The 22,516-nt window shown below is 37.5% G+C and overlaps 1 protein-coding gene across 1 annotated transcript; it reads left to right on the forward strand.

Moving 5' to 3' along the window:
- Nucleotides 1-7,985: 7,985 nt before the first annotated feature.
- LOC110834529 (pre-mRNA-splicing factor CWC22 homolog) lies at nt 7,986-21,112 on the forward strand. Its single transcript, XM_022073773.2, has 11 exons — nt 7,986-8,854; nt 10,587-10,715; nt 12,354-12,542; nt 13,080-13,233; nt 14,572-14,718; nt 16,968-17,194; nt 17,919-18,199; nt 19,094-19,195; nt 19,741-19,898; nt 20,472-20,635; nt 20,770-21,112. The coding sequence occupies exons 1-10, from the start codon at nt 8,012-8,014 to the stop codon at nt 20,567-20,569; spliced, it is 2,328 nt and encodes a 775-aa protein (XP_021929465.2). The 5' UTR covers nt 7,986-8,011; the 3' UTR covers nt 20,570-20,635; nt 20,770-21,112.
- Nucleotides 21,113-22,516: the final 1,404 nt, after the last annotated feature.

Genomic DNA, 22,516 nt, shown 5'->3' on the forward strand with positions numbered 1-22,516 from the left:
CCTGAGGCTCGTTAGTCTTGGATTTTCCCTCCATCTCTTCATCGGACGTCGTATCGATGTCTTCCCCTTTTTAAATGTTAAATGAATATGTAGTAGTTAACTGCTGATGTGTAGACAAGGCATTAGGGAGGTGGTCAGTGTCCAAAGTGGAATCCTCTCCAGAATGTGCGGAAATAAGAAAGTGGGCGTAAACTTACAGCAGCGTTGTCTTCATTAGATCCACCTCCGTACATTTGTAAAATTTAATGGAAAGTCTAATTTCTTGTTTTGTGATGCTGTGTCCAATACTAGGCGCATCTTTTCTAAATAAAATGTCCGTCTGCTTGGGATCGTTATTAGTGCACTGCCACAGACTCACAACGTCCTAGATCATAGAAATTTATGGGCTCAAGAAAGAAGTTTAGAAGGACAGAACAGAAGGGCAACTGGTTGAAAATAAACATATTTTGGCATGCTACTAATAATTTAATTTTTTGAGTTACATGATTGGCTGCTGGAATGTTCCACCATGAAGTCCGGTTTTACTTCAATGATGTTTCAGAGGTCCTTGCTGCCTCCATCGTCAGTAAACTTCTACCAGACTACATGGTACAACAACCCAGAAGACAGCCATCTTCTGAACAATTAAGACGTGAAGCTGTCGGAACAAACATGAAGAAAAATGGGGAATATCAGAAGAAACAAAACTGGTGAATGAAACAGAACAAACATGTTAGAGACCACTACATGGTTTAAATGAATTTAAGAAAGCTCACAAATGAAAGAGTAACTCGGTAAAAAGGTGAGAACGGTGCTCTACTTGCAGTCTCCCACAGTATTCTGAGAAGGTTTGTGAATTACACGACTTAAATCTTTTGAGCGCCCACGGGGTTAAAGATGTTAGATATGATCGCATGTGTTTTGATTTTGAGATTGCTATTAGAACATTGAAAAGAGATAAATTGCCTTTTACTGAAAAATTTGCAGCAGAACTGATTCAGCCAGGATTTAAAGCATTAAATTTGGTATCTGAAACCTTGTTAATCTTATTTGGGGTAAGTAGGCAAGAAATGCCTTGCTCCAATGGGCAGGCCACGTAGTGAAGATGGAAGAACATCGTATCCCCAAAAAAGTGCTAAGAGGATGTTTTGGGGAAGAAGACCAGTGGGGAAGCCTCGAAGCAGATGGGAAGATGCAGCCGAGTTACTACAAGCCCGAAACTTGAAAGCAGCAGCAGCAGATAGAGATGATTGGAGGAAGAAGATTGGGGATGTCATGGCCCGGAAACGGGCTGAAGCACCACAGATGATGAGGAACGAAGAAATGCCGGAGCATTGACCGCTGCAGTCCGGTCTGCTTCCTCTTTCATAACAATTCCCAACATCTTCACCAAACTATGGTTGATGCCACCTTAACTTGCAATGATGTAGACTCGGTGGCCATACACGCTCACAAGTCAGACTGTGGAGTTTGAAAATTTTCAATTAAACAGCACGGTTGGCCTGTAGCGTGTTAGAGGGTTTGTTGTCAAAATTACTTTTCTTCGTCAACTAATTTGTTACACTTACTTGCACTGCGTAAACTACGAGCCCTAATAACTGAAAAAATGTTGACTCTTGTAAAATTTGACTCACAAACTCGGCACATTAACTTCTATGCTAATTTGCTTTTAATTGCTGGATTATAAATCTATATTTGCGTTATTATAAATTGAACACATGATATATAGGACAGAAGTCTAATCTACAGTAGAAAAGTAGAATTTATGAGTTCGCCCGGAAGTGTCTTTAGTTGAATTGCTTTTAGTTCGCGTATTATATATTTAAGAATAAAAATAAAAAACATGTTCATAAACTTTCGCTGCATGTGTTTCCATACTTGTTACCCGTAATTCCAGTTCCTGTTCTGATTCAAATGTTTATTTCCTTTGTAGACTCCAGAAATGGATGACGTGGTGTTTGCATCGTTCATTCAAGACATCATGTATCTGCCAATTTAGTATAGTTTGAGCATTTTTAGTTGAAAAGTTAAATAGTTAAATTGTTTTAGTTAAATATTGTTTTTAATTAAATTGTTTTTAGTTTAATTGTCTAGTTTTTTGTTAATAGTTGAATTGTTCCAATTAAATATGAATTGTATATTAAAGAATATTAAATAAAAAGCATGTTTATAAACTTTCCATTTGTTATTTTAGCAAAGTAATATTTGAACGTGTCGCCATCCGTGGAATAGAGGATAATGTGTTCGCCACTGGACCCAAGGTACGCGGGTTCAAATCCGGCCGAGGTCGATAAAAATCCATAGCACAACTTCCTCCGGCGGTCCCGTGACGTAGATTTACGGCGCGTAAAAGAACCTTACGAGCACGAACGGGATGTTTCTTAAGCAAAATTCAGCCATTAACAATAATATTCTGGTGTCGGGGAACATTTTAAGTTTAAACATTCTCAAGATAACAAATGATCGGTGCTACTTGCACTACATAACTGAACATTCTGCCTCTGAATGCATGTCCTTGTAAGAGTTCCAAAACACGCTAAAAGCCTCAAAATTGTGGTTACATGCTTAATTTTGCCCACTGTTTAACAACACATTCCTTCATAATTCTCTTATTAACAATCATGTTTCGTTCTATGTAGGATTAGAGGTTTTGATGATACAAGCAATTCTATATGCACGCCTTGCGTGCTACATACCCAGCCCATCGGATCCTGATATATTTCACTACCCTCACTGTTCCAGGTGACCCGTACTCGTTATGCAGAATTCTAAATTCCAACTCACTTCGTCCCTCGCCAGCTGAGTCCGGTCCACATCCTTAAAGGTTAGACCTCAGACACGCGTTAGCATTATCCTACATTAATACCAACGTGTCGAAATTAATTTCCCGCTGCCCTTCTTAAAAAAGCTTCCTCTATTTGCTGTATGTAAGTAAACAGAACGTTTCTTGCTCCTTCTACACACGAAGTTACATTACCCTCTTTTAATATTCCTTAGTGTCTCCCTAGCGACTTACTCTCTTCAGGTTTCAAGACCTCAACTTCACACTAATTTCCCGCTGCTCGTACACGTACCAGAAGCCGCGTTTTATTAAGGATATGACAAGGTCCTGGGTAGCAATATCTTGACAAACTGTGACTACTTGACTTTCGCATGAGTACCCTGGTCTTAACCCCTGTTGACCACAACCACTCACTCCTTTCCCAGACTTGCCTTATACCCTGCTATAACGTGCTCCATTTGCTTGCAAAACACTAAGGTTAAACTGACCGGTCTATAGTTCCCAACTACCGATCGATCTGCCCCTTTATAAATAGGAACCACTATAGCCTTCTTCCAGTCCCCTGGTATAGAATTGTTGTTCATCGTTATCTCCAGCAGTCTCGCAAGGTATGGAATCATTGCTTCCCCACCTAACTTTAAAATTTCCCCGGGAATGCCATCTGGTCCGACGGATTTAATTCTCCCGATTGATGATAGTCACTTCCTTACGATGTTGTTACTAATGGTGAACGTTTTATCTGAGTCTGTTGATTGGATTCGCGGGTTATTTCGTTCGCAACTGAATACCGACGCGTAATAAGAGTTTAGGGAGTTGGCCTTTTCTATTGGATCTGTGATGAGGTTTCCATTATAGCCTTTGATTGCAGGAATAGTTTAACGTATTTGTAAAAAACTGTCCAGCTTCTACCTTCGCTTTGCAAGACCGAAGTTAAGAATGTCTCCTGAGCCTTCTTTTTTTGCTAACAGTAACTGCTTGGATAACAGTTTCAGCTCCGCTTGGTAATGCCCTCCAAATTATCTCTTATTATACACACTCCTCACCTTTACCTGGGGCCACACGACAGTACAAAGTACGTCCGTTATAACGTACATCGTGACGTCCGTCATAGAATTATGAAGGGGCATATAGGATACAACACACGAAGCATGCGCGCAGCTGTTGACGGACGCTAATTTTGATCTGCGCACGCACGTCGAGACATGACTATGGGCGTCACTGCTTTGTATAGCTTTGAGTGCAGGAGGCCGGATGAGCGTTCATTCAACGTCCGTCAGTTGTACCAACCCTACTTTTGTTCCAATTTCCATCTTTTCTACCTTTCCATAATATTAACAATATAATATAATATTATTATAGTATTAATAATATTTCAAGTAGTTATGGATGTCGAGTCGTTAATAAGTGCCGTACAGCAATATCCAGTTTTGTGGGATACCGCTGACAATGAATGGAGTTCCCCAAGGGTCAATTTTAGGGCCCTTGCTTTTTATAATATATGTAAATGACCTTCCTCCAACAATAAAAACAATAAATACTTTAACAGAACCCATAATATTTGCTGATGACACAAGCGTCATAATTTCAAATAAAAATTTTGATGATTTCTGTTCAACATCAAACATAGTTCTGTCTCATATGAGTAAATGGTTTACTGCTAACAAGCTGGCCCTAAATCTAAACAAAACGAATATAATATAATTTATAACAAATAACTCTCCACAATGTGCTTTAAGTATTGGTTATGATGGGAAGTATATACAAGAGTCAATGAACACAAAATTCTTGGGTTTGCAAATTGATAATCACCTAAATTGGACTAATCATATTGATAAATTGATACCTAAGTTAAGTGGCGCATGTTACGCAGTTAGATCTCTGTTGCATGTCAGCAACACTGACACACTCAGATCAGTATATTTTGCCTATTTTCACTCTTTAATGAAATATGGAATAATTTTTTGGGGAAATTTATCAAACATCAAAAAGATATTCACTTTACAAAAGAAAATTGTTAGATTATTGGCTGGTGTAAAACCTAGGAATTCATGTAGAAGTCTATATAAGAGATTAGAAATCTTACCTCTTCCATGTGAATACATATTCTCATTAATGAACTTTATTGTAAATAACCAAGAACTCTTTCAAACTAATTCTGCTATACACCGTGTCAACACAAGGAATAAAAATCAGCTTCATAGACCAATTGCCAACCTCTCATGCTTTCAGAAGAGTGCATATTATTCAGGGATTAAAATTTTCAACAGTCTACCATCAAATCTCGCAAGTCTTGTAAATAAAAAGGCACAATTTAAACCAGCATTGAAAAGATACTCAATTACACACTCCTTTTACTCTGTCGATGAATTCCTAATGTTTACAAGTAAGTCGTAATTTATCTATTGTATATAATGGGTGGATTTATTTGTAACTTATCTCTACTTCATGTGAACCCTTTCTTTGTATTTTTGTAACATTTATATGACTTGTATTTGTATAACATGTATTGTGTTATTATGACTTATTCTACATCCTATTGTCATCTGACTAACTTATGGATCCATGGAATGTAATAAAGATGTATGTATGTATGTAATACAAGGATAAGAATAAGAATCTCCTCAGGTGTTATGGCTGTCCTCATGCTTGTATCGGTCTTCCTTAGTTGGTCTTTTACAGAGGACAACAATTCGTCAAACGAGCTAACTGCCATTCTGAAATAGTTGAAAAACTACGACGGGTCTTCTCGTAGAGGTTGGTATACTGTGTGAAAATGGTTATGGCGGAATCTATCTGAGTTTATAGAATGAACCCACCACTTTTTTTTTAAAGTACAGGTAAGCAAGACAACAGAACGCAATGGCTTCTTCCGGCTCCATTGGGGTAACTGACGCATCACACTGCGCTCGTGTGGCCAGGATCTTAGCCGTTTCACTTCCTTAGTATAGTATTCTTCTCTACGCTACTACCATTTCTAGCCCATAATTTAAACTATTCCCAAAGAAAGGTTTGTAAACCTAAAACATTTGTTTTATGGTACACCGGGACTTATCTTTCTACCTGAGGTTCACAGCAATTTTCTTCCCATTCCACTTCTAATAATACCCCGCAGTGGTCACTGATCCCCTGTACAATGCTGCAAGAGGTGAACGAACTTTCAGGCCGGACGAGGTAAACATTCAGCAATGCATCCCCTTGGGTTGGATTATCTACTACAGTGGTATTCAACCTGGGGTACGTGAAATTTAATATATATATTATTTTATGATAAACACTGAATAATCAGTAATGTAATTTATTTAATTTATTTTAGATGTAATTATATACTATGTATGAAGTGGAACTAGCCATTGGGAAGTTGAAAAGTTATAAATCTCCAGGAATTGATCAGATTCCGGCCGAATTAATTAAAGCAGGTGGCAAAGGGTTGCATATGAGGATCCAATTTGGGATAAGGAAGAGATGCCACAACAATGGAAGGAATCCATAATTATTCCTATTCATAAGAAGGGAGACAAGACTGAGTGTGGTAATTACCGAGGAATATCGCTGCTATCAACCTCATACAAAATTCTATCCAACATTCTTTTGGCAAGATTAACCCCATATGCGAATGAAATTATTGGGGATCATCAGTGTGGGTTCAGACGAAACAGATCAACGATTGATCAGATCTTTTGCATTCGTCAGATACTAGAGAAAAAATGGGAGTTCGGTGGGACCGTACATCAGTTATTTATAGATTTCAAAAAAGCCTATGACTCTGTGAAGAGAGAAGTGCTATATAATATTCTTATTGAATTTGGTATACCAAAGAAGCTAGTGGGTCTAATAAAAATGTGCTTAAATGAAACCTGTAGCAAAATTCGAGTAGGTAAATATGTATCTGAGACATTCCTCATCAAGAACGGTCTAAAACAAGGAGATGCTTTGTCTCCCTTGCTCTTTAACTTTGCGCTAGAATACGCCATCAGGAAGGTCCAAGGTAGGCAGGAGGGTTTGCAATTGAATGGGACACATCAGCTATTGGCATATGCTGATGATATTAATTTATTGGGGGACGATATAAATACAATAAAGAGGAACGCAGAAGTTTTACTAGAGGCTGGTAGACAAGTGGGGCTGGAAGTAAATTCAGAAAAAACTAAGTACATGTTAGTATCTCGTCATCAGAAGACAGGCGGGCAAAATTATCTTAGGGTGGCTAATAAATCCTTTGAAAGGGTTACAAAGTTCAAATATTTGGGAACAACAATAACAAATCAAAATGATACTTGTGAGGAAGTTAGGAGGAGACTAAATTCCGGAAATGCTTGCTACTTCTCAGTCCAAAATATTTTGTCTTCCCGTCTGATTTCTAAGAACCTGAAAATTAAAGTATACAAAACAATAATCTTGCCTGTTGTTTTGTATGGGTGCGAAACATGGTCTCTCATTCAGAGGGAGGAACACAGATTGCAGGTGTTTGAGAATCGGGTGTTGAGGAGGATATTTGGGTCTAGGAGAGAAGACGATGGGGCGTGGAGAAAACTGCACAATGACGAGCTTAAAAATCTGTACTGCTCCCCCAGTATTGTGAGGGTGATTAAGTCGAGAAGAGTGAGATGGGCGGGACATGTAGCGCGCATGGATGGGACAAGAGGTGTGCACCGGGTACTGGTTGGAAAACCTGAAGGGAAGAGACCGCTGGGGAGACCTAGACGTAGATGGGAGGATAATCTCAGGCGGGATCTATGGGAGATAGGAGTTGAAGGAGACTGGATTTTGTTGGCCCAGGACAGGGTCCGGTGGAGGGCTTTGGTTAATTCGGTGATGAACCTTCGGGTTCGGTAAGCCATCTAGTTAGTTAGTTAGTTAGTTATATACTATGTATAACTTGAATTATACACCAACAACTTTGGGGGTACAAAGTAGAAGAGAAATTATATCTGGGGGTACGCGAACAAAAAAGTTGAATACCACTGATCCACTACATGCGTGTAACCATTTTCCCATATCAGTCTATTTATAAATGCCTGATTTCCGCTAGTACATTCCACGTTTCAATTCCAATCTGCATAGGACAGACCACAATCGGTTTCGTCAGTGTGGAAAGAATTGTCCTGTGAATCGGTTGTAGGTTCTTAGTGAAGAAGATAATTTTGTGTTGTTAAAACCTTTCACGCTGTATAATCAAGCATCTATAGTATCTGTGATATTTTACTTTGTTTTGACTTATCTATGACTAATGCTATTATCTGTGCATTTCGTATGTTGCAATTGGTAATATCTGTGTTGGTACATGTGGTTGTTGTGTTCATTGTGAGTTTGAGTACTTTTAGTGTTATTAGTAATCAGCCAGAGTTAAAAATGAGTAGCAATAATTCCAGATATGATAGGAAGTCGCCAGATGCAGGTTGTAGGAACAGAAAGAGAAAGCATTCCTCTTCACCTCATAATGAAGCAGGCAAAAGGAAGGAAGGGTATGGAAAGAGGGAGAGTAGTAGAGATTATAACAGCAGCAGAAATCAGAGAAGCAATAGGAATAAGAATTTAGATGAAGACAGAAATGGAAGAGAAAGAAGGTTTGGGAAAAGAGAAGATGGTGAGGACAGCAGTGAATTTTCAAGAAAATTATGTCACAAAAATGAAAATGAGGCTACTTATTCCAAAAGAAAGGACGGCAGACATGAGTATGAAAAGAATTTAAACAACGTGAGTGAGTGTGATCGATATTTGGGTAAGAATGACAGTGAATTCCACACTCAGCAAAGTGATGTTGACAGTGTACAGAAGAAACCTGTTGACTTGTTGATGTCCAGGACAGGTGGTGCATACATACCTCCTGCTAAGTTAAGAATGCTGCAAGCCAAAATTACAGATAAATCAAGTGCTGCTTATCAAAGGATAGCATGGGAAGCACTAAAAAAATCTATACATGGCCACATTAATAAAGTGAATACTGGAAATATTGCCATTATTGTGCGAGAGTTGCTGAAAGAAAATATTGTGAGAGGACGAGGCCTACTTTGCCGTTCAATAATCCAGGCTCAAGCAGCTTCACCAACTTTTACCCATGTATATGCAGCATTGGTAGCAGTTATTAACTCCAAGGTAAGGCATGTGTAACAGTTTATCTATGCAATATGAGCAGGATTTTAAACTGTTTTGCAAAATCTTGAATATCTTCACATATATGTAGTATATGTGAATTTAGCCCCATTGTCATTATTACAGAGGACATGAAATTCAGAATGTCATCTTAAGGTGAAAACATTCTTTTATTATGTGCCATCTTTGGAAATCTTGTACATTGTGGCTTTTACATTAAGATTTGATGGCTTTTGCCTTTTTAAAGGGGAAGAGCTCTATTTTGATAGTGGTAAACAACACAGGATATTAACATTTTTGGATTTTTTGTTAACTCACAAGCAGTGTGAATAATTGTGCAAGTATAATAATTTTAGCTTCATTGTAGGTAAATATCACCAGTATGACTTAAAGATAACTACTTGTAAATGTTTTGAATGCAGAATAATGATGTACAACCTGAAATGACTTGCTGTAAATAATAAATGAGTGACTCTGAAGATGACCTTGTAGGTAGAGGTTTGCATGGGCCCAGGCCTGTCCCACAGCCTGATCTGGCCCTGGCCAGGTAGCAGAGTTATTTGGGCCAAGTTCAAATTTTAGCAGTCTACAACATTCTGGAATTTTTTGAGCCATTCTTTTTTACAGTTTTTTTGTCTTTATTTTCTTTTTCCTCATGACAGTCACAAAATTAAGATCTATTGGGTTTGTAATGACTATAACACAGCAGTTTTTGTAATTTGATGATCATGTGTGAACAAAGTGAATTATATTACAGTAGTATACAGTGATGTAAAAATAGAATACATAGTATAGAATTTTCCCATGTCTGGAGGTCATCTTCTCCATCCTGAGTACACCCTATGCAGTTATGACAATCGACTGATTCAGTATGAATTGTATCCTTGCTTAATATTTTATTTTGGTTAGGTTATTTTAAAGCAGGATGTGTTTAATGTTTATACTGATCATTATTGAAGGTTATATAGTGTCTTTCTACCCACTTGAACATTTCATGCACTTCTTAACTATCACTTAAAGATAACCTGTTTTCAGCTGTACAAGTTGCTCTTGATAAAAGCCTACGAGACTATTCAAAATCTGTCTTACAACTTCTGTCGTTCGGATTACTACTTTCCAAGAAATTTACCCACCATTCTGTTTCCTGGTCCTCTTCCATCTTCACCTGCTTTTTTTTAATATCCTAACACTATTAAGAGAAATGTACAAATCCCAGAAAACCTCATCATTACTATCATTCTTTTTCTAATATGTATATATTTTCCACATCATTCAACAAATTTGTTGTTTTTCCTTGGTGTAGGAGACCCATATTGCAAAACAGCTGTCAAAGTATTGTACTTTTATATTAGTTTGATTCTAATTCCAGCTTGGGTTTTGGGAAAGGAATAATGGTGTGTCTAATAAATATTCATTGACATTTTATTTCTAAAGGTCCCACTTATTGTTTATATTTGTAGTACATTTCATGCTGTAAGTTCAGCAAAGTGTTGACCATGTTTAAACATGAATATGTATTCTATTCATTGTAATGAACCATCTAATGAGATGAACTCATGAGGAACTTAGGTGTGTATAAGAATGAAATATTCTCTCATACCTTCCTTCAGTATGGGTGCACCATTGTTCCACCATTATGGTGTTGTGATGTGAATTTGCAGGCCATAGTTTGCTAATTCAGTTTATGTTTAATATGTAGGTGCTATACTTTAATGCAGTTGTTTTATGTCAACAGTTTCCAAATATTGGAGAATTGCTGCTAAGACGACTTGTCATTCAATTTAGACGTGGCTTCAAGCGCAGTGATAAGACCATTTGCATTTCTGCTGCAACATTTGTTGCTCACCTTGTAAATCAGAGAGTGGTAAGTAGTTTTAGAAAATATTTTGTAAACTAAACTAAACTAATTAACTTGCAATATACTTATGTTCAGGTTTATTGGGTTTTTGGACTTTGTCCAAGGTTAAAATGTTCACGACATTTCAAAAACTGGTTCCGTTTTCATCTTCAGGTACCGTAGGGCACCACGTATACGGCAGGTTAGGGACCAGACCCTGCCGAATAGCGAAAATCGCCGAAAAGCAGATCTTTGCCTTTTTTCACTTGCAAATGCATATCAAAGTCTAATAAGATGTTTACACTATCATATAGTAAGTGCACAATAGTGCTAGGCCTAAGAAAACTATATGAAAGTAAAATGAATATCAGTAGTACACACATTGCGTACCTTAAAATATTTTCGTCTTCAGCTTATAGTGATTGGTGAATATAAATTTGAAAATTAATATGTTTATACTATGTAATAACTTTGAAAAATTGCCAGAAATACAGAGACACACGGAGCACACAAAAGCTGTAAACAGACTGAATCAGCGACGAGCAAATATTGCCGGACACACTTCTCTGACTCAGCTGTTGAGCGTGTGGGGCCGAAAAAGTGGGGCCCTTCTGTATATGTATGCAATTGAGAAGCGCCGTGTTAGCAGATCACTGCAAAGCGGGCGCCGAAAAGCGGGGCCCTGCTGTGTATGGGGCAGGGGCACCTACATCGTCAGAAACCTACAGAATCCATATATACATTTAATGAATCCAGTGAATTTGACAGACTATTCTATATGTTGTAACCGTTATCAGCAAAGTTTCAGATCAGTATTCCATTTAAGTTTTGTCATTTGTAAGTCAGTGATTTTGATGAATCATGTAGTTCTGTGTATTTTTCTTCAATTCTTTAAAGCCCAATGGTGACTATGTGTCTTACTTCAACAATAAATAACTCTTAATTTATGCATATCATATGGTTCTCATAGTAAACAGGGATTATTTCCTTAAACAGCGTTAATCAATTGTTCTTTGTAATGGTGAAGTATAGTGTTGTGTTTTGTTTGTGGTACAGACTGAGTTCTTAAATATTATTTAGACAAGCTTCAGCTTCATTGGGTTAATTACAGATTTAATAGTGAATGCCAGGCTGAAATGAAATGTATTTACAAAGTCCTTTTTCATTGATTCCATTTTCACAACAGTAATCATGCACATGTTTGCCAATCCTCACCATTGCTGAGAAAGGATTTTGAATTTAGCATGTGTATTTCTAAGGAGGTACATAGTCCAAAAATATAGATTGCCAGTCATTTAAAAATCAGGTGAAGTACATGAAAGTGTTCAGTGATTCACTTATTTCATTGTTAAACTATGAACCTGAATGAGAGCCATTCATAATTAATGCATTCTAGAGAGAAGGATTTAGTTGGGGAAAAAATCAACTTTTGGTTTTGTAATTTTAGTACAGTTAATTTTGGGTAGGATTTATTTTGAAATCTTTCCCATTAAAGCAAATTATTCATATTGCCCCAGGATTTCTCAGAGCAGGTTTGGGAATCACTTGTTCAAGTCATTAACTATATGAAGCAGAGTCTATCTTGAGAAAGTGGATAGTTAAGCAGTGGTCTGAATCAGAATTAACATTGAATTAAGTGTATGTATGAGTATGGTTCTGTTTCAGGCTCATGAAATTGTGGCCCTGGAAATTCTAACTCTTCTTATAGAAAGTCCAACAGATGATTCTGTGGAAGTAGCCATAGCATTTCTAAAGGAATGTGGCATGAAACTAATTGAGGTATCAAAGAAAGGAATGGACGCTATCTTTGAGATACTTCGACATATTTTACATGAAGGACAGCTGGATAAAAGGGTTAGTTTTCTTCAACTTGTATATTCAGCTAAAGGTCTCAGACATACTTTAATTTTACAGTCCCAATATTAAACAGTTTTTATATTTCATAGCCCTTGTCATGGACATTTTACATCCAAGGCAATTTTTTAAATGTAAACAGTGCTAGACAATGAAATAACGCTTTGGAGTCCATGATTGAGGTTGACTAAACAACACTTTTCATTTCACTAGGAGGAGACAATGAATTCAATTTGACAGATTGTCACATGATTTTTTGCTCAGATGTAAAGATTTCTGCCATCTGACCTGTTTACAACCAGTTTCTTTTTCTGTTACATTAGTGTGGACCAGACAATTGAACTTCAGTTCCCTTCTAAGATATCAGAATTCTATCACACAACATTTCTTTAGCACACTCAGTTTCTTATCGGTATATTCTGGGAAAACATCAAACTTAACATAGTGAGTGCATGGCTCTTTATTTCAACATTGTTATGGTGTTCTTCATGACTGTATTATATAATTTTACTTATTTTTACTGTGTATGTGTGTTAGGTACAATACATGATTGAAGTGATATTCCAAGTGAGAAAAGATGAATTTCGAGATCATGAAGCAGTTATGAATGAATTGGACCTTGTTGAAGAGCAGGATCAGTTTACTCATCTCATCACATTAGATGATGCTAAAGATTCAGAAGACATCCTGAGTAAGTTTCCCCAGCTTTTGATTCCTTACGTGTTATTGTACATTTAAATGATGGTTAAATATAGCATTTTCTTTTTTGTATGATAGAATTGATTTGTGGAAACATAACATTGTCAGTATGTTCTGCTATGTTGATGTTTAAGCAAAATTACTAAAATATAACCTCTGGGTTGAAGAAGTAAGAGATGGAGACAGGGTCAGTGGAAAGTTGAAGTACCAGATTCACTTTAATAACATTGGCTCTCGGCTATGATATTTTCCCCTTAATGAGCAATATTGGCATGTCTGCATTCACTTTATTCTTGACTTCAGCTTACTTGAAGGTACATACAGATTTTGAATCTGGTAAGGGCATTCACAATATTTGTTGGATAATATGGAAGATTTGCTATTGTTAAAATACCATAGCATTGTTATGTGATTGCTGGGGGATTTCATTAATAATGTGGCATTTGTGCATGACCTTGATTCCTAGACCAGAGTGGGTCATCAAGGCTTAAACCATTGGTTAGTAATTTTGTGTTGTCAGCATTGGCACAAAGTGAATTAGTGAATCTAATGTAGGTGTTCCAAATTAACATCAGTACCCCTTGACACAATTGACAGTGTTGAGCAACTGATTGGCAAGCAGCCACTAAAGTTGCTGCTGGGACGGCTCTAGATTCATCTTTTTGGGCCACCTGTATATCTTTTAAAGTATTAAAGTTACAGACCTTAAATTTTTAGGACTGTTAGGCATTGTTTTCTGTAATTAATATGCTTTTTTATGCATTATTGAACAACTGACATTCAGGAAAAATATTGTATGCCACTTAGTAAACCAACAGCAATTTGCTGATTTTATTTTTGACTGAGTAGTTTAGCCTTATCCCATTGTATGGTAGAAAATGCTATACATGTTTTGAAAGCAGTAATGTAGTGCTTTCTAGTTTTGTTTGGTATAAGTATTTACTCAATAGTATAAAATTTATAATCTCCAAAATAAGAGATGCGCGTGAATTTACTGAGATAATACTGACCCATCTTTGTTTATTTGAGTAAACTCTTCACAGCTTTTATGTTTCATTGTCATCGTTTTCATACTAATAGAGTAAATATTTGTGCTGAACAGAGTTTATTACCTTTTAATGGGATATGGCCGAACTACTTGTTGAGAAAGGACCCAGGAAGGTCACTAATTGGCTGAAAACAGATTGCCGGTGAAGTGCTATATCTTTAAACAAATGGATTAATATGCTAGAAAGACAAGATATATATTTGTGCATTGTTTTACTAATTCTTTTTAACAAAGTATGTGACTTAAATTATAAAATTAAATGTTACTTTATTAATATTTCAGATGTATTCAAGTTTGATGCAGAGTATGAGGCCAATGAGGATAAGTATAGTTCTCTCAGGAAAGAAATTCTTGATGAAGGTAGTAGCAATTCAGAAAGTGGCTCAGGATCAGAAGAAGAAAGTGATTCAGGAGAAGAAAGTGAAAATGGTAAGCATGCATGCTTGAATCAAACGAAGCTAGATTAAAAGTAAGAAAAAAGGAAATGATGGCCTGTCCTCACTTCTTTTCAATCCCATTCAAAATATTCACAGTTCAAAGAAACCTGTGTCAATGAAGCAGAGGCATTGGATGTACAGAGACATATCCTACAGATGTTGCTTTATTATGACATATATTTCAAAATTAGAGTCAATGATTATTATACACTAATGTCTCCAAGATAAGGAACCGGATAAATTGTATGTGAGTATGCCAGTAACCATAATGATTGCTTTGGAAATATATGAAATGAATTTGTAATTTTTGAGGTATACAATAGCATCCAGCATCAACAATCCAAAGTTGATGAAATTATTGGTATCAGGTTTGACTCTGATGAGCTGCAACACCTTCCAATAAGCCGCTTCCAGAAGTGGCGCTTCTAAACCTTGATCACACCTGGTCCATTAACTGCATTGCATAGCTGAGATAATTTTTGGAAGAAAACACATCAGACAAGTGTGCTGGGCAGCACAGTTGTCAGTGAACAACAGGATGTTCTTATTCTTCCCTACCATTTAGCATTTAATGTTTGCTGGAACAGTGCACTTCATCCATACTGTTTTGTTATGCCTGCATGGAAATGACTTAACTATGTGGTTTCTCTGGTTTACCTCCAATTTCCTTATTACATCAAGTTTCTTGCAGTCAGTGCTTTAAACTTAATTGGAAGGTCAGTCATATTTTGTTTTACCACATTATAACACCACTGTAACACAATAAATGCTGTCACTTTCTTTCACCAATTATAAAATTCTTAAATCTACCTCAGTGAACTAACTAACCGAAACAAATGTTATATACTACACTTAATTTACATTGCGTAATATCGATTCTTGCACCTAGGTCATGCATGTATGGAATGGTTCATGTTTTGGCAGGACTTCGAAAAACATGTACTATGACTAGTCCTCCACAATTTCTAAATTAGCTGTTCATCATCTCCCAAGCATCCAGCAATCTTGCTTCGAGTATATAAAACATCAAGTGAACAACGACAGATGGTTTACGAGGTCTGTTCAAAATGTATCGGACCTTGGTGGAGAGCGAACCACGTTCCGGTAGGCCCTCAACAAGCCGAAATGACGAGGTCCTTGTCCAAGTGTGGACTTTGGTTATGCAGGACCATCGTGTCACCATCCGAGAACATGCGGACGAGGTGGGGATAAGCATTGGTTCAGTACATTCCATTTTGAGCGAGGATTTTGACATGCGGAGAGTGTCCGCGAAATTCATGCCGAAGCTGCTAACGATGGAGCAGAAGCAACTCAGTCTGGAAGTCTCGCAGGACATGCTGGACTGCGCAAACTGCGACCCCGACTTCCTGAACACCGTGTTCATTGGTGATGAGTCGTGGGTATACGGGTACGACCCGGAAACCAAGGTGCAGTCGTCACAGTGGAGACATTCATTATCCCCGAGGCCAAAAGAAGCACGGCTGGTGCGCAGCAACGTCAAAGTCATGTTGACCATTTTCTTTGACTCCCGTGGGCTGGTGCATAACGAGTACGCACCACAAGGCCAAAACATTACCAAAGAGTACTATCTGGAGGTCATCTGTCGCCTTTGTGATGCTGTGCGGCGCAAACGACCAGACCTGTGGGCAGCAGGAACTTGGCACCTCCATCATGACAACGCACCCACCCATTCTTTGCATCTGATTCAGGCTTTCTTGGCCAAACACAATATTCCTCTGGTTTCTCAGGCTCCCTACTCTCCTGACATGGCTCCTTGTGATTTGTGGCTGTTCCCCAAGCTGAAAATGTCGCTGAAAGGGACCTGATTTGAGTCATGAGAAGACATTATGCGGAATGCGACGGCCCAGCTGTACTCCATTCCCAAAGAGGCCTTCCACAAATGCTTCCAACAATGGTGGGACCGCTGGGAGAAGTGTGTGCAGTCCCAAGGAGAGTACTTTGAAGGGGATTAGGGTTTAAGAGCTCCAGGTGAGTAATTGTATTTTTCCCGGCCAAAGGTCCGATACATTTTGAACAGACCTTGTATAGTATATCCATGATAAATTTTGAAGGGTTCTGACTATGGTATATTACAATTAGGTTTCTGATCTTGTCCATTATGTACTATTCCATACAGAATACAAGGTTTCAGAAACTGATCTGTTTCCATCTTCTGGTGAGAATGTGGCAGAGTACCTACTTACTCACTTGTGTCTGTTAAAAATTTTGTCATTGTTTCAGAGGAGAGCAGGGATGAGGCCATTATTGATAAGACCGAGACTAACCTCATGGCTCTGCGAAGAACGATCTATCTGACGATTCATTCAAGTTTGGATTTTGAAGAATGTGCCCACAAGCTGATGAGAATGGAGTTAAAGCCTGGACAGGAGATGGAACTCTGTCATATGTTTCTAGATTGCTGTGCAGAACAGAGGACCTACGAAAAGTTCTATGGCCTGTTGGCACAGGTAATGGCCATTTCTAGCACTGTACAAACATAAGTAAAGTAGAGCATCCCGCTACATACCTATGCAGGCACTTGGGGGGAGCGAAGGTATAGCTCCTACTCTTCCTTGACCTCAGCACCAGATGGGGGTGAGTGGTCAGCATCATGCCCTGGCCATACTTTACGTCCGGGAAAGGACCCCGGTACCCATTGGACAGGAAGCTGGGTGAGCCCCAAAGCCGGTCTGGACGCAGAGGCTAGAGGAAAAATCCTTTGCCCCCGTTGGGGATCGAACCCCGATCGCCCAGCCCGTAGCTAGTCACTATACTGACTGAGCTATCCCGGCTCAGGATATGGAGACATTAGTCAAAGTTTTGTGTGTATGAATCAGCAAATTGAAATCAAACACCTACATCTACATCATCATTTGTACTTGTTGACTTTGTATATTTAATGTCACTTCAAAGGACACTCTTTCTTGTTGGTGCTGTTGCAATTTAACTTGCCATCTGGGAATTATAAGGATGAATCTTACTCTGTTGGGGCACAGTTTATTTATTAAATGTATTTTGGATACAGGTGCATATAACAAGAGAAACTAATGGGCCTTTACCTCAACAAACAAACCCACAGCTCCTCCAAAAGTTCTTCACATGCTCAGCCTTGTGCGTGGCATCTTTTGTAACTTGTGCCAGTCTTGATCTTGTCTTGTTCTCATGTTATTTTAACTTCCGTCTTCTTTTCAGAGGTTCTGCCAGATGAATAAAATATTTATCCCTCCATTTCAACAAATCTTCAGAGATACATATGACACAATCCATCGCTTGGACACAAACAAGTTACGAAATGTGGCTAAATTTTTTGCGCATCTCCTCTTCACTGATGCCATTTCATGGGAGGTGTTGTCCTTCATCCACCTGAATGAGGACGAAACTACTAGTTCCAGTCGAATCTTCATTAAAATTCTCTTCCTTGAATTATCAGAGTACATGGGACTTAATAAGCTGAATGGAAGAATAAAGGATCCGTAAGTAAACATATGAATATATCATTTAAGTTACACAGTTTGGAAGGGTTCAAGCTAAGACTTGAACTTTGATCTCGAAATATATCTTAAAGCTGTAAAAGTGTTTAAAGTTATCTAAAAGAAATTAGAAGTGTGAAGTGAGTACATTTATAAAAGCGAAAAATACATTTTTATATGAGTGTCTTATAGCTTTTCTGTTTGACTTTCTATAAAAAGTAATTTTATTTTTCTTGTTTTAGTATAACTAATTATACAGCAAACATTCGCTACATCAAAGCTCAAGATACAAGTATCTCCTATAAAATGTGTGCAGCACACCTGCAGTTTAAATAACCACCCAATTCAGTGTTCCTGTTATGGATACAAACAATGATGGATTGGAATATATTGGCTAAGACATGCTGGATATGCAGTATGTGGGAATACCAGTGTTTTTTGGCGCATTTGAGAATCATTTGTTCGAAATCTGCATTATGGAGCAAACAAGCAACTTCATTTGCCTGTTCCTCAGTGGGTGGATTGGAGGGAGTTGGTGATTACCTAGAGTTCAGAAAGCTACTTAATTTTAAATTATGTCATATAAGAGCATCATAATTCCAAAGAGCAGCACAGTTACGCTTAGTTATTAAAAGCATCTGACAGTAGGTAGGTAGGATTTTCTCCCAGATATCAGTGAAGCTAAAAAGCACTGCATTCATGCAGTAAAAGGTATAGAGAGGTGTATTAGTGGATTGGGTGATTGAGCTTAAAATAATACTATACAATTCAGTTTTTCTATTATTTTATTATTTGCTGGTCATCCTGTTTATATATACACATTAAAGTAACCTTATATGGGAAATCTAATGCTGTATTGAGAACACATTTTGTTAAATTTTAATTTTTTATTTGCAGAACTATGCAAGTTGCATTTGAGGGTCTGTTTCCACGAGATGATCCCAAGAATACACGATTTTCCATCAATTTCTTTACATCTATAGGCTTGGGAGGACTGACGTAAGTTGATAAAAGTAGTACTGTCACATAGGTTTTGTTCAGACAGTTCCATCCTATGCAATATCTTAATTTATATTAAATAAAACCTTCACCTGAAGAACCTTTCTTTTACAGCAAGGATATCCTTATAACAAACCAGATACTGGTTCCAGAAAAATATTATGCTGTACAATAAACCCACACAAAACAAATTTCAAACGTGCTTGAATTTAAATTGCATTTAAATTTTGACTTGAATTCAAATGTGTTGGCTTGTCTTTTGGCCTCTGCCAATTTGACAAAAGTCAAGAATTCCTTATTATAATGTTGTCTAATGTAGAGGCTGTGGTTTTCTTTGTATTCATTGTCAGAAATGAATGACTGAGATGAAATGCAGAAAATCTGCACTTGTAACTGGTCTTGAAACTGAGACCCTGGGCATTTGAAGCCAGCTTGACCAATATATTTGGTGATGCTTGAAGTTAAATATGCAATATTGTGCTTATCATATTTCTTCATGTAAGGTGATTCTAATGTATACTAATGGATGGATTTGTTATTTGTAGTGATGAATTAAGAGAACATTTGAAGGCACAGCCAAAAGTTCCATTTGTGCCAAAGTTGCTCGTAAATCTTGCTAGAGATTGCAGTGATGACTCTAGTGACTCTGACTCCAGTTCAGATGCTTCTTCTTCTTCTGACACATCTTCAGACAGTAGCTCAGGTATGTGTACTCTTTAATCTTTGTTGTGTGGGATTTTTAAAATAATATTTTATGTTTTGTAATAGTTTGGAGAGGACATAGAGTTTTATATATCTTTACAATGATATATGTATTTATATTCTCAGTTCTTCAGTTCTGGAGTGTACGTGCATAACATGTAATGAATTTTATAAATTAAATTCAACAGAACCCTGTAGAGTAGGTTTTGGTAGGATCAGGACCTTTTATTAAAAAATATATTCCATGTCGTCTTGTTTTACTTGATACCTCTGTTGTCAGGGTTTTTGCCATCTCCATGCACAGACACTTTTAGCCATAGCTCTGCTAAGCTTTATAATATTGTGATTGTCTGTTGGCAGAATTATTCTTTTTTCATATTTTTACTTTTTATTCCTTTTTTAAGTCCTTATTTTTTAATGTGGGTGTTAGGTTCTGGTAAACACAGTATGACTGATAATATGTAATCTTCATATGTTTCCCTAATATTTTAACATGATTATGATCATATTCATTATGGTAGCTTAAACAACCATGTTATTGTTTGTGTATGTTTATGAAAACTTTGTCTTTCAGATTCTGATCATAGAGAAGTCATTCAGAAAATATCTAAAAGCTCAAAAAAAGCAAGAAAACAAAAATGCCGTACAAAACATAAGAAGATTAGAAAGTAAACTTGAAAATATGAAAAGGAAGAAGAGTGGGTGATCTGATAGAGAGAAGCATGGAAACCTTTGATTGTAAGAGTACAACAGAACACCCACCACCACAACAAGAAAAATAATAATATAACATTATAACTTTATATAACAAAATTAATGTTTTAAGTAACATGTTTTGTTTGTAGTAGCTCAACTTTTTTTCTGTGATTTAGATATGTGCCTCTGCATCCAGACCGGCTCTGGGGCCCACGCAGCCTCCTCTACAATGGGTACCGGGGGTCCTATCCCGGGGGTAAAGCCGGCCGGGGCATGATGCTGACCACTCACCCCCATCTAGTGCCGAGGTCAAGGAAGAGAGGAGCTATACCTCCACTCACCCCAAATGCCTACATGGCGTATAGTGGGACAAACTTTACTTTACCTTACTTTTATGGTCATGGAAATAAATGTTTTTAATATTAATGTTGTCAAGAAAGCTATGATTGTTTTCCTGTTTCTCTTTTAACAAGTACAGAGTTCATTATGAAGACTCCAGAATAAATGTGTTGCAACATGTTCAGCTACCATTTTATCCAGAATGTTACAGAAGGTGTGGACACACTTCCTGCTTTATCACACTGGTAGGTCTCATTTCAAATAGCATCAAACATTTAATCAGGTAACTTAACTCCAATGTACATGAAGATGTCTTTTTTCTTTGTCACATGGCTGAATGACAGACCCAGATCAGATTTTAACCAAACAGCTTCTGATTATGAAGCAGGAGTGTTATTCATTACAGTATATAATACCAGACAAGGAATTTAGAACATTCAGGTATCAATACAGGCAGGAGCTTGGCTTCCACGAATATTCATCCAGCCTTTACATACAGAATTCTTTCTCTCTTTTTGGGGTGTGAATGGAAAACTTTGTTTCCCAGTGTGACCTTGGTATTTTTGGTCTCATATATAGCACAAAAGCGTGTTCTGGATTGCTGGTAAAAGTGAAATTAATAATAAAAGCTGTAAAACTGCCTGCAGAGACAACAGTGATTCCTAAACTATGTCTGAGGGACTCCAAGATACTCCGTACACACTAACTTCTTCACGATCATCAGCCTGAATACAGTTTTCAACTAAAATATTGTTTGAAGTATGCTCCCACCATCAAATACTCCAGTAGCACCAGAAAACGTTTTAATCACTTCATCTGTCTATATAAGTACCAATAAGTGTACTTCAAGAACGTTTTTACTCATCTTATATAAGTGTATCATGTTCTGAGGGTCCACATGGCAGGTTACCATCAGATTTATATTTTGTCCAAAACAAAATATAAAACCCTGAAGCCTGTTTTATTTATGCAGCTCAGACTATGTAGCGTTTAATAGCAGAATGATTTGTAAATAATGAAAGAGGAAGGATTTTGGAAGAAGTGATTATGGCCAAATTTAAGGTACTGCCCTGTAACTTTACTGTAGGAACTGTGAAGAGCCATGCAAGTGTCAGAAGAACCTGTTGGTGGGCCAAGATTTGAACCCGGGATCCCAAACACGTAGCAAGAATGCTAATGACTCAGTGGCTTCACAACGTTCAGTGTCGTCCTTTGTGCATGAAAGAGATTTCACAATTGAAAACTGAAGATGACTAATCTGGAATGTTCTTACTGCCTCCATAAACAGGACATGATGGCGCAACATCCCAGAAGACAGACATTTTCTACTTGCCGCTGTAAGAACCTAAAATCTTACGAATTCAGTATTGTTTTACTGCAGTGTGGTACCATAAGTTGGTTTTTGTTTTGTTGTTCAGTTTAAGAAGTGTATTCAACAATCGAAAAGGACCTTGTACCATGACGGAATGAGGAACACTGTACCAGGCTACCCAAATGTGTTGCTATAGAAGATGGGATGGCAGGTGGCAGTCTTACATAATCTGCAATGCATCAGAAACAATAAGTCATGATTAGTAAACAGGC

The sequence above is a fragment of the Zootermopsis nevadensis genome, unplaced genomic scaffold (assembly GCF_977971745.1).
Source record: "Zootermopsis nevadensis isolate Lab colony 2312 unplaced genomic scaffold, Znev_1.0 Znev_ptg000009l, whole genome shotgun sequence".
NCBI lineage: Eukaryota > Metazoa > Arthropoda > Insecta > Blattodea > Termopsidae > Zootermopsis > Zootermopsis nevadensis.